The sequence below is a fragment of the Nothobranchius furzeri genome, chromosome 13 (genome assembly GCF_043380555.1).
Source record: "Nothobranchius furzeri strain GRZ-AD chromosome 13, NfurGRZ-RIMD1, whole genome shotgun sequence".
In the NCBI taxonomy this organism is placed as follows: domain Eukaryota; kingdom Metazoa; phylum Chordata; class Actinopteri; order Cyprinodontiformes; family Nothobranchiidae; genus Nothobranchius; species Nothobranchius furzeri.
Genome location: NC_091753.1, coordinates 43,439,507 through 43,455,960, shown reverse-complemented (window position 1 = coordinate 43,455,960; position 16,454 = coordinate 43,439,507). Strand labels below are relative to the sequence as shown.

Sequence of the window (16,454 nt, the reverse complement as noted above, 5' to 3'; positions counted from 1 at the left end):
ATTTAAGTTTGAAGTTAAATAATTGGGTTTATGGGTTAGGATGTTTAGGGTTATTAACAATCTGACTGTACTGATTTGTGGTTTTAGTTTTAGTTAGTAAATGTTTGTCTAGTAATCCCTATTGTTCATATGGTCTGATCAGCCAGTGTGTGTATATATATACCCTTGTGTGTCTTTATTTGTTAGGTCGGTTATGGTTTCAGTCAGTCAGTATGTTAAGTTAGAAGTTTATTGAGTTTCAGTTTGTTTGTTTGACCTCTTTTATGAGCTCGAGCTGTTTTTGTGAGGATATTTGAAAACAAAAAGGAAATTAAAGAGCCTCTATTTATGGAAAATGGCTGCGTTCCTCCACTCATTTGGCTTGATCCCTCACACGGGGAGAGGAGGAGATGCGCGCAGCATGAAGAGCGCAAATATTAGATAAAACGTATAATTGCCGGCAGGTCTGGTCTTTGTTGACTGATCACTTTGTCTGGTAATGACTGACTCTGGGCGGGCGTGTGTGTGTGTGTGAACGTGTGTGCGTGCATGTGTTTGGGGGAGGGTACATTGGAACTTTGTCCCCCCCAGTTTGAAAATCCTATCTGCGGCCCTGGGAGTGGGTACTTGGAATGGGCAGGTACAGGTGCTGAGCGGAACTTGTGGTTAACTCATGCTGATTGGTTGTAACTGAAGCCTGATTTATACCTTCTCCATCAGCTCCGCAAGCAAGAGACACACTGACACATTGACAGAGACGTTTTGCTCTCGGACATCTCCGTCACCTAGGGAGTGTTGCAAAGCAGCTCACCGCCAAGACAACAGGGTGCGTAGTGCTTTTCTGTGGTATGATGCCACCATTACATTCATGTATCCGGACCACGAGATGTGTTTAAATATTTCAGAGACTTTAGAACACGGATGAATTTGTCCTTCATTCTCCTCTACCTCTTTATGCGGTCGCCACCTCTAAACCCATGTTTCCGGTCATTTCCGTCCATAAAAAAACGTTTGCTCCATATTTGTGTACTCCTTCAGTCACAGGTGAATAAACGTTAATATTTTCGTACTTTTTCCCACGATGTGTTCTTCAGTTTGTTCCGGGTCTGCCGCTAAATTTCTTTTTACTTTTTGACGGGACAACGACAGTGCTGTTGACAAATTTACCAGAAGCGGCGTCCTGACCAATCGCAATTTTGTGGTCTAAGGCCTATACCTCCAGCTTTCCTCTGGGAAATGATATAGTTTCCAAACAGCTACAGAGGATGGGGAGTCAAAGTCCTAATTAACACCCAAATTACTGTCGGTCTACATGTCTCTGGAAATCATCTCACGCATAAATAAACCTATTAACAAAAAAGCTTCATAATTAAGTTTCCCCATCAAGCTAAGAAGTAATAAATCAAAGTGAATGAAGAATGAACTATTTTTCTGGCCACCACAGCTCCTCTTCTTTTGCTTTGTAAATAACAATGATTAACAGCAGTGTTATCTAATCAAGCAGGCGTTCATATGTGAGGCACGACCAGCCATTTGTCCCTTTTGACAAATTTCTCAAAAGCAGCTCTCACATCAACCAGTAAGTGCTACAATGGCTGTAAATATATCACTGTAAATACATTTTACAGTACAAATGGGATTATAATTTCAGCCAAATCTGGAGTGCAAGCTGATGCAGTCGGCCCCCCTTAGTGTTTTATTTAAATAATCAAAATTACAGATTGGCTCTGCCTCAGTGATTCTGTTATTTCTGCAAAGCTTTTACAGATTTTGATGCAACCTTTACTTCAGGTGAATGAATGGCACTGTTGTGACCCTGACAATTATCTGTAAACTGTTCTGTTAGATCAAAACCCTTAAGCCTGATTCATGCTTCTCAGTCAGCTCCAAAAGGGAGAGACACACGCACGGACGGAGATGTTTTGCCCTCATACTTCTCCGTCTCCTGGGGGGTGTTGCAAAGCAATTCCCCACCAGGACAACAGAGGGCATAGCGCTGTTCTGTGGTATCCTGTCATGTATCCGGTCCAAGATAGTGTTTATTTTGTGTTTTTTTTTGTATATAAAAGACTTTTTAACACAGACAAATTTGTCTCTCATTCTCCTCCACCTCTTCATGTGCTCACCACCTCTAAACCCACGTTTCCTGTCATTTCTGTCCACAAATAAAACGCTTGCTGCGAAATCTTTTCACTTCCCCAGTCACGGGGAATTAAACGTTCATGTTTTTAGAGGTTTTTCGCGAGGTATTCTTCAAGCTGCTCCGTGTCTGCCACTAGTTATCCTCAGCTCTCTTTATGTTTTTGAGGGCGCAACGGTGGTGGTGTAGACTACAGCGGCGTCCTGACCAATCACAAGCTTGCGTTCCATCTCGACGGACGGATGTTTAGAAAAGAGAACTCTCCAGCAGGCCCGCAAGGGCGGATAATGGTGTTGCGTGTCTCCGCACTGACTCAGACGGAGAAGCATGAATCAGGCTTTAGACTCACCCACAGCAATGTGGTTTATCAGAGGGTAATACCATCCTCTGGTATTTGGATTTGAAAGCCACCTGTCTGCATGCGGGCTTTGCTAAATGTTTGATTAATCAAAACGTTAAGGGCATAAGACAAACAGTTATGCAAAGTCTTCACTCAGGATACCTTAAAGGTCTACTTTATTCATATTTTTAATACATTTGCAGTGGTCTCTAGTGGGAATGAATGCCTTTTAAGTTGTTCTCCGGGGGGAAAAAGCCCCGGTGCGCCTGTTTGAGGATGTAGAAGTCATACTGGAGGAGAACGTGGCAGAACACGACAGGATTTGGGGTCTTATTTCCTGATATTTGGACGTCTTTTCTTTGATTGGCTAACAGCAATGTGACTCTACCACTGACTTTGCTTGCTTTGCAATGTTCACAAGCCTGGGGGAGTTCTGCTGTATGGTGGCGTTGCTAATGCTAATGGTGAGCTTCTACGAGTCGAGATGTTCTCTGCTGTTTCCTGGACGCTAAACCAACAACAGCCTTCCCCGTCACGGGTCAAGATGGTGAGTTCATCGGTGCGGAGTAACAATGTGATGTAGATCTGTCAGGATTTTCAAATTCTGGAGTTTCACCATCTACTTTCTATCAGAAGCTAATGCAGGAGATAGGAGTAGGAGACTATTTTTAGGTTGAGCTTGCATGAAAACCTCAGAGCGACAGATTATAATCAGAAATAATAATTAAAACTTTTTATTTCAGTGAAGTTCTGAATCTGACTTTTTAGTATAAAAAATGCAAAAATTATCTTAAAAGGGTAATAATCCAAACATAAGAACGTTAGATGATATCACTCCACATAGACAGCCAACTGGAGAGATAAAATTCATCATTCTAGAAATGCAGTTTAGGGCCGCACAAAATCCCTTCGAGGGCCAAAAATGGCCCCATGGCCCACAATTTGGACACGGCCTGCTTTAGGCAGAGAGGTTCTGATTGGACAGTAAAGAGTGGCTGCCTCTTGTTTCTCTCTAAGTGGCTTAAAAGTTTAAACTGAATCAATCAAAATGTGTAGATAGGAAACACATTAATGTCCATCAGCTGAGAGCTCCAAGTAGGAGCTGGGGTTGCTGTAGTTTAAACGATGGTTTCAAATCGCTGCAATTTAGAAAGATGAAAAATTAAGCAGCCGAGTTGTTCAAACTTTTTCTGCAAATATGGGTTTTGAAGCTGTCGTTTTTTTTCTTTCATTTGAAAATCCAGACTCTCTGAGCCAGTTGGACATATTGCTGTCATTTGGAGGATTCTCACACAAAGTGTTTGCTGGCTTTGTGAGGATGAGTAAAGCAGTTTTCAAATATGCCAATTAAAAAAAAAAGTCCAGCAGATAAGAAATCAACACACTTCCTTTACTCCACCAACAACACTCAGCTGATACGGACATTTATGGCAGAGAGGATTATCTGATAGGCCAAAACAAACATTGACATGCAAACCACGACACTCAAAGCAATAACGCCCTACCGTTTACTCCAATCCAAGTGATCTTCTGCAATATCATCATTGCAAGTATTGGTACTACGACGGTGATAGATTGAGAACATAATGTGCAAACTTAAAGAGGAGACCATAACTCATCTGTAAGGATGGTTTTAGTCCGTAGAAGTAATAAAATCAGGTTATTATGGCTTCTCTGTTTGAATCTGATGGGTTTTGTCCGGCTGAGACTCTCACGTGTCCACAAACACTTTCCAGCTGACAATGTCACAACAATTAACAACGGATAGACACCCTGGCAAGCATGTGTGATCAATCTGGCTGTCATAACTCACAAGAGAGGCTAGTTTCAAACAGAAAAGACGTTTTCTCTTTTCTCTGCTAATGTCTTTACATAAACATAAATGCAGGTTTTCTCTCTAAACGCGTCAACATCCAGATCATTTATTTCAAAATCTCTCATCCTCGACACACTTGTCAGGCAAAAGTGAATCGTCATGGCAACATGACACGACTCTGACTTGATGCATTGCACCGGACCAGGTCAGTATCTCACATAAACAACTCCCCCCCACTCCCGTGTGGTAGGCCTGATTAAAAATAGTCGACCTGATAAGATATTGATGATCCTATTATTATATTGTATTGCGTTGATCTGAATGACAATGAAAACTAAAACAAAGATCAAGTCAAACTCCATCGATCCAAACATATTAACTAAAAAGGCAATTACTGCAAAGGAGACGAATTACTTTCATAACACATATTTATATATTTATTCCAGCATTCACCATAAATGTGGAGCACACAAACACAAACGCATTGCAGCTTATCAAGTTTTACCCACAGTCACAGTCTAGTCATGGTTTTCACACTTTTGCCTAATTAGCACTGTTGCAGCTCCGAGTGCACAAGCGGTCACGCCTCAGCAGAGCCACAAAATAAGACCAGAGAGGACACGAGTACAGCTTTTCGTATGAGATGATGTGAAGAACAGAGAAGTCTCTGTGGGTTAAATCGTGACATCCCAGTCGATTGTTGCCTCTAGTTCCCGAAAAACAGATTAGACACAATTAGAGCCATTAAAGCGCTGATGAAGTAGAGAAGATGACACGGCTGCCCTCGGAAACCGACAGGAGACTGATTTCAGAGCTCCCAAGCAGTCAATCACGGAGTGTGAAAGTCTGGTTGAGTCCGACTGATCTGGGGTCAGATCTGTAGAAAAGGAGCACCGTTTTATTCTATTCTAGTGATTACGGGGCAACTCTGCGACGCAACGATGACTCACAGCTTCCTGTTTTGACAGCCAACAAGGAGGGTGAAACTAATCTGAAGGCTTTTTCCTCCTGTATCTGCAGCAAAAGCAACAAAAGAGAAGAGGAGAGAGATCTCACCAGGTGCAGCATGTCATGGATGGAGTCAGCAGAGCGCTTTCTGTACTTGCTCCACTTCAGGACGGACATAGCCCAGTGCAGGCGGACACGGCGGTAAGTAAAGTACAGAGACTCCAGGTACTTCCCTAACACATCTCCCTAAGCTCTCTTCTCTTTCCTATTTTACAAAAGAAAGTGCCGCGGTGCTTGAGTGGAGCTGCTCAGCCTCCTCCTCCTCCGCCCACCAGCACTTGCAGCCCTCCCGCTCCCCCTCTTCTTTCGCCTTCACTCTGCTGTAGATCTGCCACTAATATCCTCCTGTTTCCTCTCTCTCTCTCCTCTCTAAACTCAGAGTGAGTGTGAAGATCTGTGCAACTCTGACAACACTGGAAATGAGGCTTAATATTCCTGGAACAGGGATGTCTCCTCCTCAAGGTTGCAGGGCAGCCAGATTGGCCGAGTAAGCAACGCAGCGATGGAATACAAAATTAAGTCTTCGGGGGGGGGGGGGGGGGGGGGGGGGGCATCTTTGTAGGCAAATGTTAAAAATAAAACATGGAATAATAACTCAATAAAAGGTTCAGCTACTAACATCTGGTCACAAGCTTGAGAGGATATTTACAGGCAGGTTCTACAAATATTATGTCTAAATTAATTTATTTATTTATAATGATTTAACAACATAAACTAATAATTTACTTTATTCACACTTTATTGCTTAACCATACAACTGGCTTCTTTTTCACTATTTTAGAAAAGAACGGTTCTATCATAGTAGAAATAATAATAATAATAATAATAATAATAATAATAATAACGTTCCATGCATTCATCAGCGTTTGAATCATGTTCTTATGCTGCCCCTTCTGCAGTAGAACATCTCAATCTTTACCTTTGCCTTTTTATTTTTATTTTATTTTACATCTAATTTGCCACTCATTAAATTAAATGCAAACGTGTTCCTGTAATGAAAAATATTTCCAAAATATCTTTGTGAAAAACGTTATAATAGAAGATTAATTTAATTAAAAAAATGCATTATTTATAGTTTTAAACAATCAGTTTTTTTAGTGTCGGTAAAGAACACATAAATCAAATATAAAATTGGTTGCTTGTTTATTATTGTAGCTTAGTCTTTTACTCGGCTCAGACTCCTAACAAAGAAGCAACGGTGCGCTTAAAGCTGACATTGTGCAGACATGAAAGAAAGTTTTCTTTAAAAAAACGCATGCAAGAAAGTACTGCACTAGAAAAATACTTTAAATCTATCAATAACAACAAAAAAACTGCCATTTTTATGGTAATTATTATTACTTTGATATCCCTGGCTCCCCTTGTTAGTAAAATAGCTGTTTTGATTTCCTGCTGCAAAATCCACACACATATTTGGCTTTAATAGGAACAAAATACATGCTGAGAAAAAGCCAAGAGGCTGGTCTTAAATTAGTTTTATAACCACTTAAGCCTAATTTACACTTCTCTGTCTGCGTAGGCACGGACACACACAACGCCATTATCCGTCCTTGCAAGGGCTCATGCTGGAGAGCCCTCGCAAGGACGGACGGAGTTGAGCTCTCTTTTCTAAACATCCGTCTGTCGAGACGGAGAATGCAAGCTTGTGATTGGTCAGGATACTGTTGTCGTCTATGTCACGGTGAGAGCAGGAGGTTAGGACCCAAGATGCAGAATCCCCAGAACGACTGAAGGCAGGAGAGGTTTAAGAGAACACTTCCTTTATTTTAAAGGCAGATGCACCAAAGTCCAGAGGCACAAAAACAAACCCGACTTGATACCAAACTCGCTGAACGAACAAACAAACAGAAGCTCACTCATGAGCACGAACTAGGGTAACTAGAGGAGGACAGAACACGCTGAAAATTACAATGAACCAACGACACTGAAAGACACAGACAGGGTTATATACACAGAGGGAAACAATCAGGGAAACAGGTGACAGGTGTGAGTAGTGAGAGCTGGAGGGAAGGCAGGTGCATACAATAATCTAAATGGGGGAATGAAACAAGGAGGGCAGATGAACCTTAACCTATAAAACACGGATAACTAAACTTAGAGACTGAGGGCAAACATAAACAACTAATAACTAGAGGGATGAGGAGAACTAATATAAAAATCAAGTGGGGACTAAAGGTTGGTTTATGCTTGATGCGTCCGCGAGGTCCGCACGGCTCCGCGCGGAAAAGTTGCGTCATTTTAACAACCACCGCGCCTCCGCACGGCCCAAACTATCCACACCGCGCACCTAGGAAAATTTCTAACCACGCGGACGGTCAGACGCGGAAAAACATGGCGGACCGGCAAGCACTAGTATGGCAGAGGTTCGTAAATACAGACATTTGTATGATTCAGCTCTCAGAGATCACCGTGATCAACATGTTGTTAATAATTCTTGGAGAGAAATAGCTCGCACTGTCGGAAAAGACGAGGACGCTGTTAAAAAATGCCATGTTGTAAACAACAGTAATTTCTACTTCTACTATGGTGTAGTGTTGGATGTTGCCGTAGAGCTACATGCTGCCCCGTTCAGTTTGGGAGAATATTGGCTCACCGCAGAGACAAGCCGCATGAACCATAAACGCTGCAAGTTGTGAAGCGCGTTCCATCCGCGAGCCGCATCACCAAGCGGAAAGTAAATGCGTCAAGAATAAACCAAGCTTAACAGGAGTGATAGGAGACACATGAGGAGGACGCAGGACGCAGAACATGACAGTCTACAGCGCCGCCATAGGGAGCCTTAAGCTTGGTTCATGCTTGACGCATTCACTTTCCGCTTGGTGATGCAGCTCGCGGATGGAATGTAGGCTCCCTACTGCACCCTCAAAAACATAAATAGAGCCGAGGATATCTAGTGGCAGAGACGGAGAAGCTTGAAGTCTTGAATCCCTCGTGGAAAAAACTCTAAAAACATGAACGTTTTATTCTCCCATGACTGGAGTGAAAAGATGCGCAGCAAGCGTTTTATTTGTGGACGGAAATTATGGGAAATGTGGGTTTAGAGGTGGCGAGAGCACAAAGAGGTGGAGAAGGATGAGGGACAAAATTGTCCGTGTTAAAAAATCTCTTAAATACAAAGAAAAAAAAACACAATATAAACACACAATCTTGGACCGGATACATGACAGGATACACAGAACGGCGCTACGCCCTCTGTTGCCCTGGCAGGGATTTGCTTTGCAACACTTCCCAGTAGACGGAGAAGACAAATTGTCTCCATCCGTGCATGCGTCTCTCCCTCCTGGAGCTGTATAAATTAGGCTTTAGACCTAATGTCCTAATTCAGAGCTTTCACAAGATGGACAAGTTGTCATTTTAAAGTGAATCACAAGGAAAAGATCCAAGTCTTGTTTTAATTGTGTTTATTCTTAATTTACTTTAGAAAAACGTGTCATCTCATCAGAACTTGTAATTTTGTTGTTTTTTTGACAATCATAAACTCTCTGTTGTCTTTTAAAAGTTGATGTTTTGTGTTCATTTAGAGCCAGGAGCTCTTTAACATCTATTAACTGTGCATAATCAAGCAGTTAGAAAGCAAGCTTAATTAAAACATATCCATCTCCTACATGTTTGATGCTGAGGGAACGCTTTGCCTTGCCTGAGGACACCGCTGCTCAACTGTTCCGCAATTAGGCTGAATATTAATATTTAGGCTCTCTTGATAAATCTGATGATCCGTGCCGTCAAACGCAGAGAGCCCTAATTCAGATTTGCACTAAGAAGCAGCAGAAACATGTAAAGATCAAAACTGTCCTGCTTTCATAAAAAACATTAAATGAGCCATTAACAGGTGGCGACTCAAACTGTGCTGAAGCAAAATGCTCATGGGTGTTTTTCTTTTTCTCACAACAACACAAAGCAGAGAGAGATTCTGTGAAGGACAAGAAACAAGCACAGATGCAAGATGTGCTGGTGTGTGTGTGTGTGTGTGTGTGTGTGTGTGTGTGTGTGTGTGTGTGTGTGGCATACCTTTCTACACTCTTCAAACTCACTGAAGCTCTCAGAGTCATCATCCAGGCTGTCTCCCGAGCTCTCCAGCAACAGTCCCACGCCGTCATCCAGAATCTCTTCTGCATCAAAAAAAAAAAAAAAAAAAAAAGCCTCAGCTGGGAGCTTTACAGTTTTGTTTGATAATAATAAAACTTTTTCTTGCATTGTTGTTTTCCTAAAGGAAACATATTGTGTTAATTTTAAACAAGTCAATGTTCTAAAGTTTTTTGCACAAAACCCCACTCAGATAAAAATTTCAGCTGTTTTATTCTTGATATTTTCAGTACCTTCCAGAATGAACCATTTCAGGGTTTTGTCACTTTAAGAAACAAAGATGCTGCTGGCCACATTAGCGTCGGCTCGGAATTTGGTTTCACACACAGGTCAGATTTGCGTTTTCAGTTTCCGAGGTGACTTTTTTTTCAGACCTCTTCCCCAGCGGTCACACTGGGACCAAGGTGACACCACGGACTGATTGGCTGGCTGAAGTTACGCATATCGCCTCCGATCTGCGAGTAGAAAGAGCCAGCGTCGAGTTGCTAATACTAGTGAAGGTAGATGAGGCTTCGTTAAGCGTTTCGGCAAATTACCCAAACTGTATCGATTCTGTGTCAACACTGTGTCACTGTTTGTTTACTGACACCTACTGGATCATAAGCAACATTGCATGCAGACCTAATAGCGAGACTCTACTGACATCAAGGGTGTTTCTTAATGTCAAGGCGCCTTGCCTTGCGAGGCGATGTCTTGCAAGGCCAGGCGCCTTGCTTACGAGGACACTGTCCTTCCTTGGTGAAAGAAAACGGTTAAATGGAACAGACTTGCATCACATGACTGCAGCTTCCACGGCGGTCACGTGAAGTCACGTGACACGGAAAATAAGGTTATATTTTATATGTATTAGTGTCAATATAAATACTTAACGAGTCTTTTACTTTTTAAATTGTGTATATGTTTATTAAATGAAAAATATAAGCGAGTTATTACCCGCTAGCCACCGAAGCTGCAACTACTAAGCAACTAACCAACCATAGATAACTTCTTTGGATCTAAAAAAAAAAAAAAACATTTTTAATTTGTTGACTTACTTTTAAACTTGAAAATTGTCCCCAAAGTAGCTGCCGGCTTCTGATCTGCCGTCTTTTTGAAAATACTGCGGTGTATTGTGGGTAATTTTTGAACAAGGCTAGGCTACAAGACACCTCCCATGTGTCTTTGCGCAGCTAGCTAAACAGCTAACAAACGGAGAACACATGCCTCGGTAGAACATGAACGTTGGAGCCGACTGGAACACGCCTTGGCGGCTCCTGATGACGTATCTCCTAGGCAACCGGGGCGTGGCCAAGACATCAAGGCAAGGTTCCTTGACATTGAGAAACACCCCAAGTTCTGCTGAGCCGTTTACACAATGTGGGCCGGTCTGATCCGCACCCAACCCCCGCTCTGACGGCCAAATTTAAGCGTGCATTTTCCCTGTAATGTCTCACATGACGACATTCTTTTGTTAATGTATGAAAGTTCAGTTGAACAAATGCAACATTAAACCTGCAGAAAATAGTATGAATGATTTAAAAAGAATCATTTAGAAATGAAATTCTGATGGATCAAGCAGAAACAGAGAGAAACAAGATGAAACAAGGAAATAAAAAAAAAAATAAAAAGAACAAAATGATCCCTCACAGACCACCATCTGTTTTCTTTCTAGCTCCATGATGTATCAGTGGAATAATTTTGCTTCACAAGATGTACATTTGGGCAGAAACTCATCCCGTTGACAGATGGAGACGTTTCTCCATTTAAACACGGTTTGGCACTTCACTGACAAGCAAAACAGTAGCTGTATCGGTCACGTGACTACTTCCTAAATGATACGCGCATCAACACGGAGTCACTAGCTAATGCTAAAAGTTAGCTTCTAGTAGCAGAGACGTTCTCTACTCTCTCTTGGACGCTAAATCAACTACAGCCTCCCGTCGTGAACCGAGATGGGTGAGTCCATTAATGATATTTTGACATTATGACGTGCTAATGTCACTGGCTTTTCTAATCCTAGACTATTTTCTATCAGAAGCTAATGCAGGGAAAAGGGGTAGAAGACTATTTTCACATTTAGCCTGCATGTTGAACTCAAGAGTAACCAATCATATTTCTAAAATAACAAGTAAATGTTTTTCAGTAAACTTAGTAGTTTGTTTTGTCCTAAAAGTGCGATATCTTGTATATATAGAAAGGACACTGCAACCCAAAGTGACGTCGATCAAACCCTTCTTACCTTGACTCTGAGAGAAGATGTCCGTGTAAAGATCTTCTGCGGCATCCGAGCGACGTGGCGGCAGATAACAAAGCTGACGTCGGTCCACAGAAGGCAGAGTGTTGACAGTCAGAGCCAGAGCTGCTTGGGAAAAGGCTGTCTTCATGTCGGAGAAGTTCAGATTGTGAGAGGCTTTTCCATTCAGCTGAAGTATCTCATCCCCAGCATTTAAACCTATAAAACCACAACACCATTTGGGTCGATGTGCAAGCTTCAAAATTCTAAAAACGTATTGAGAGAATGTTTTGTTTAAAGTTATATTTGGCATTAAGTAAAAGCTCAAATGTTACTTTGAAAACAAGTTCACACATTTCTTTGTATTTCTGACTAACATTCCCCTATTTAGGGATTTTTAACACAGCGAGGGAATGCCATCATCATGCACAGCGTCACCTGAACATCGAGCCCTGCTTCAATCTTCAGCGTTCTGTTGTGACATCTAAAAACCCTACGCTGACTTCACAGCTGGGCTGCTGATGTGAAGCAGCTTTGTTGAAGTACCTTATACAACATCATCCTTTCTAAAGGTCACAGAGAAGCATTCTACCAACTCCTCACAACTTGTTGAATAACAGTGGAAATATTAAACTACAAAAAAACAAAAACATTAAAATGTCATAATGTTAAAAACCTGTTTTTATTTCTTTAACAGTTACTGAACGCTCTCAGCCTTAAACGTGAATCATGAAACACCAAGAGAAGATCAGTTAAAACTTAAGTAGCTGAAAATGTTTCCTTTAGTGATGTACGGCATCACAAACAATTGCATGACAAGTAACATATAACACAAAATCAATGTTTCCACCAACTGATCTTGATAAGTTTGTTTTTATGGATGATTTAGAACATTTTTATGGTTAACATTGCTGAATTTACAGCTTTCCTGTTCAAATACATAGTAGAAGTGGGAGGGGAGCTGATGATGACATCACATCTCCCCCACAACTTGGAGCCCCGGGACTGGAGCGCGCACTATTTGGGTGCGAACCTTCCTGGTGCAAAGAGGATCCCCGCCCCTCCCACCTACTACTTGTGGTTTTATGTTCTGATTGTCTGAATATGCGCTTTTATGTTTGAGGTGTTTTTGCTGAACCCCAACTCTACCTCCTCTTTCTGTTCTTTTATATTTTCCCAGCAGCAAAGGAGCTCCATGAAGTGGCCTGCCTGTCACTGTGGTGTCTATATGTTTGTGCATCTCTTGGTCAGGTTGTGCTGTGAAGTCAAATTTCTTTGTACCAGGATTGTGATTCAATGACAATAAAGTTGATTCCGATACTATGCACTCTTTTGCTTTCATGTTATTGTACTGTTGAGTAGAATGGAATTGAATAAAATATAATTAGGAGGTTTTAAGACAACAATTTTTTTCTTTCAAGGTCAACATTAAATTACAATCTTCTATTTTGGGTTCCTATGTTTGTATGTCCGACTACAGTGGACTTGTGCCTCCCCAGTCGTGAAGCTCTCCACACATCACTGCTTTTTCTTGTCCATAGAAATTTTAGAAATATTAAAGTGGTCTATATAATGCAAAATCCAATTTTTGAAGCTTTTACCATGTTATATTATCATTTCCTCATGAAAAACACCCCTATGATAAACATGTCAGCTTGAATTGGAATCTTCAGGTCTGCAGCTGGTGGAATTCATAAGAGGGGGGCGGGGTTTCATTAAATGTCTTTTGTTTGGGTTTAAAGAACGGCTCACAAAAAAAAAACTTTATTTCTTAAAAAATGACATACATATAAGCCTTTTAACTAGGGATGGGTACCTTTGACATTTGAATCGATCCGGTACTAATTCCCGGCTAGGAATCGAAACCGGTACTTAACGGTACCAATTTTCGATACTTTTGAGTGTTTAATATTTTAATTCTCTTTTATAATTAGATATATATTTTTCTCAATTTATAACCATATTTGATAAATATCACGATAAATAACATACAACTGTTTGTATTTTAACATCGTCCTTGTAGTTTTATAACTGATAATTAAACTGAAGCAAACATCTTTACTGTGAACTAAATTTACTGTGTATCTTCATTCCTTTTACTGTCCTTTTTCAATTGATTTTTCCTACTGGGAAGTTTGAATTTCTGAGGAGAAAGCGAACGCACCATTAGATGATAACAATGGTGGCATAGGAAGCTAACATATCAAGCTACGTTGTCTTAAACAGTTTATTTAACTGCTGGAGCAGATTTAAATGATGATGCCTCACACTTAGATTGTTGTCACTGGTTTCATCTTCATCCAATCACCCGTCGCATTTAGTAAAGTGAAGCCAAACTTTAGTGCGCGTTCATGTTCTTCTAGTCAGAATTTCGGAGTTCCAAGGAGAAAGCGAACGCACCATTAGTGAAACGGAAGCTAACAAATCAAGCTAACGTTATCTTACATTTCATTTACCAACCAGAGCAGATTAAGATGAGGATGTCTCACTTCGATCGTTGTCGCTGGTTTCATCATCACCCAGTTACCCATCACATTTAGTGAAGTGGACCCAAGATTTAGCGTTCGTTCTTTCTACCATGCTGCTCTGTTTACAACTCGCTCGCAGCGACTGATGACATAACGCTCTTGCGCAGCTGTCTAGGCAAGTTCTCGTTGTGATGGATGGGTACCGAAACGAGGCACCGTTTCAAATGAAGTGAATCGGTGCTCGGTCGGTACTGTGGAATTAGGTCGGTACCTTAAAAAGTACAGAATTCGGTACCCATCCCTACTTTTAACAATGCAGCCATCAGGGTAAAAAGTTCCTATCTGTGCCATTTTGTGGGTTATAAGCTAAAATGTTTAGGACATCCCATTTTGAAAGTAAGAAACCTAACCTTTAGCAAAGGCTAATCCCCCTGCCTTCACATCAGTGATGTAGAGCTGCTGTATTCCATCTTCTTCTACCACCGATATGGAGAAACCTGAGGAAGGAAAAAAGAAAGACAATAACGGTGACTAAAAAGGGTTGGTGCAACATTTGTGGGAATGTTCTAGTTTAATATACTCAAAAACAGGAGAAATGTGTCTGAAATCTATCAAAAATAAGTCTCACCATAACCAATCATGCAGGATTCATCTCTGTCAAACTGGATTACTTTAGTAGTTTTGGAGCAGATCTCAATTTCTTTGTAAAGCTGTGGAGAACAAAAGCTAGTTATTATATAAACCATGAGATGTGGCTAACTTCAGTCATAGTGTGGTGGGTGGGTTACTGACAGCAGGAAGACAGAACAATAATTTTCTGCCTTTTCAGACACAGCCGCTCTAGTCATATGTTTACCTTCTGGGCTTTGTGTTGCGTCATAATTAAATGATGTAAACAGAAAAATCTTAATAAAACATCTCACAAACATGTACAGGCAGATTTTTGAAAGAAAACAGATTAAATTAAAACATAGGCTATACAAATCAACAATGACTAGTGGGGGTGGCATTTCGAGAGGAGCCAGGTGAGGTGGCTTGTCCAGGATGCCTCCTGGACACCTCCCTGTTGATGTTTTACAGGCACGTCCAACCGAGACGAGACCTAAAGGGAGACCCAGGACACGCTGGAGGGACTATGTTTCTCGGCTGGCCTGGGAACGCATTGGGATTTCCCCGAAGGAGCTAGCCCAAATGGCTGGGGAGAGGATAGTCTGGGCCTCTCTCTTCAGGCTGCTGGCCCCGCAACCAGACCCCGGATAAGCGGAAGAGAATGGATGGATGGATAGTACAGGTGTAATGATGCGTGTATTCGTATTCGGTTTGGCACAGACACGCACCGACGCGCAACTGTTTTGAACATATTAGCCATTACCCAGCAACATATGTGGCTGTGTCTAAATTCAGGGGCTGCATCCTTAAAAAAAACAGACTAACGCGTCCATGGACGTTGGTGCAGGAGACTGAGTCTTTGCTGACTGGGAAGAGCAGAAATGCCATCCTATATCTGTAAATATATAATCTGGCCACGACCCACAGAAAGAGCTCAGTTGTAGGTGTGGAATTTACAGTTCTCTTTCAAACTGTCTCTGCTCGCAATCGAACACGGCTAGGGCCAATCAGAGCAACAAACAACGTGACAAATTCATAGCTATGGAAATAAGTCACCGAAGCAGTTCACCATACACCACCAAAAATGTAGTAGAACCTCTTAGGTCTGAAATTAAAGCTCAAGTCTAAATCGTTCAAAGTTGATGTCAAAGTCATTTCAAACGAGCGTGGTTCCTGAGCCGCCAGCATTGTAAAGAAAAAAAAGCTCTGCCTTAATGGTCCCATCCAATGTCTCTCTACAAACATGGAGTGCTGTGATTGGTCCAGCCTAAACTTTGCCAATCCAATAGTAGTCCTGCAAACAGCTACAGAGGAGCATGGCTAAACCCGTGCAACACATTTTGCTACTGCTATGGCTTGTCTAGATTTCTAGGCTACCGAATACCGGACCATGACTCTAAAACCAAGATACTCACCATACTGGGATTTTATGTGCTCCGTTACATCTCATTTCAGAGATTTCATTTAACTTGTTGTCATTTTAGGTTAAAGAAAATTTTCATATTAACAGACAAGGTCATCTTCAAATCAAAGTTACCTACCAAGTCACATATATCCTCTTCTGGTTTGGGGATGTAGAATTGCACTTGGCTTTCAATGAGGAATCTGAGCCTCAAGTAGTGTTTGGTTGGATCAAGCTCATGAGCCTGTGGGATGATACAAAAGAAATATAAATTATCTTGTATCGCAGCTTTAAAGGGCGTCTTATTTAGTGCTTTTGTGATACGCCAATGTAACGTGAGGAAATATGGGTTTTCTGTGCAAAAGGTCATTTGACTCGGCTGGGTCAAAGAGCTGGG

At 41.4% G+C, this 16,454-nt stretch overlaps 1 protein-coding gene and 1 long non-coding RNA gene across 9 annotated transcripts in view; one reads left to right on the top strand and one right to left on the bottom strand.

Annotated features, from left to right (window-relative positions):
• tiam1b (TIAM Rac1 associated GEF 1b) overlaps positions 1 to 16,454 on the bottom strand; it is a 77,315-nt gene that overhangs the window by 15,993 nt on the left and 44,868 nt on the right. For 5 of the 8 annotated variants that reach the window (XM_070543537.1, XM_015951353.2, XM_070543536.1 and 2 more), the window contains 5 exons: positions 16,197 to 16,301; positions 14,675 to 14,756; positions 14,457 to 14,543; positions 11,585 to 11,797; positions 9,292 to 9,392 (listed from right to left, as the gene is read on the bottom strand). In XM_070543537.1, the coding sequence (XP_070399638.1) occupies positions 9,292 to 9,392; positions 11,585 to 11,797; positions 14,457 to 14,543; positions 14,675 to 14,756; positions 16,197 to 16,301 (588 nt within the window). Of the gene's footprint in view, positions 1 to 3,964; positions 3,985 to 5,331; positions 5,537 to 9,291; positions 9,393 to 11,584; positions 11,798 to 14,456; positions 14,544 to 14,674; positions 14,757 to 16,196; positions 16,302 to 16,454 lie in introns of those variants that run through there. The other 3 variants (XM_070543539.1, XM_054742640.2, XM_054742643.2) reach the window with 3 other exon arrangements.
• LOC129163808 (uncharacterized) lies at positions 5,286 to 12,901 on the top strand. Its single transcript, XR_008563597.2, has 3 exons — positions 5,286 to 5,424; positions 5,663 to 5,770; positions 12,762 to 12,901. It is a non-coding gene; the product is annotated as an uncharacterized lncRNA (long non-coding RNA).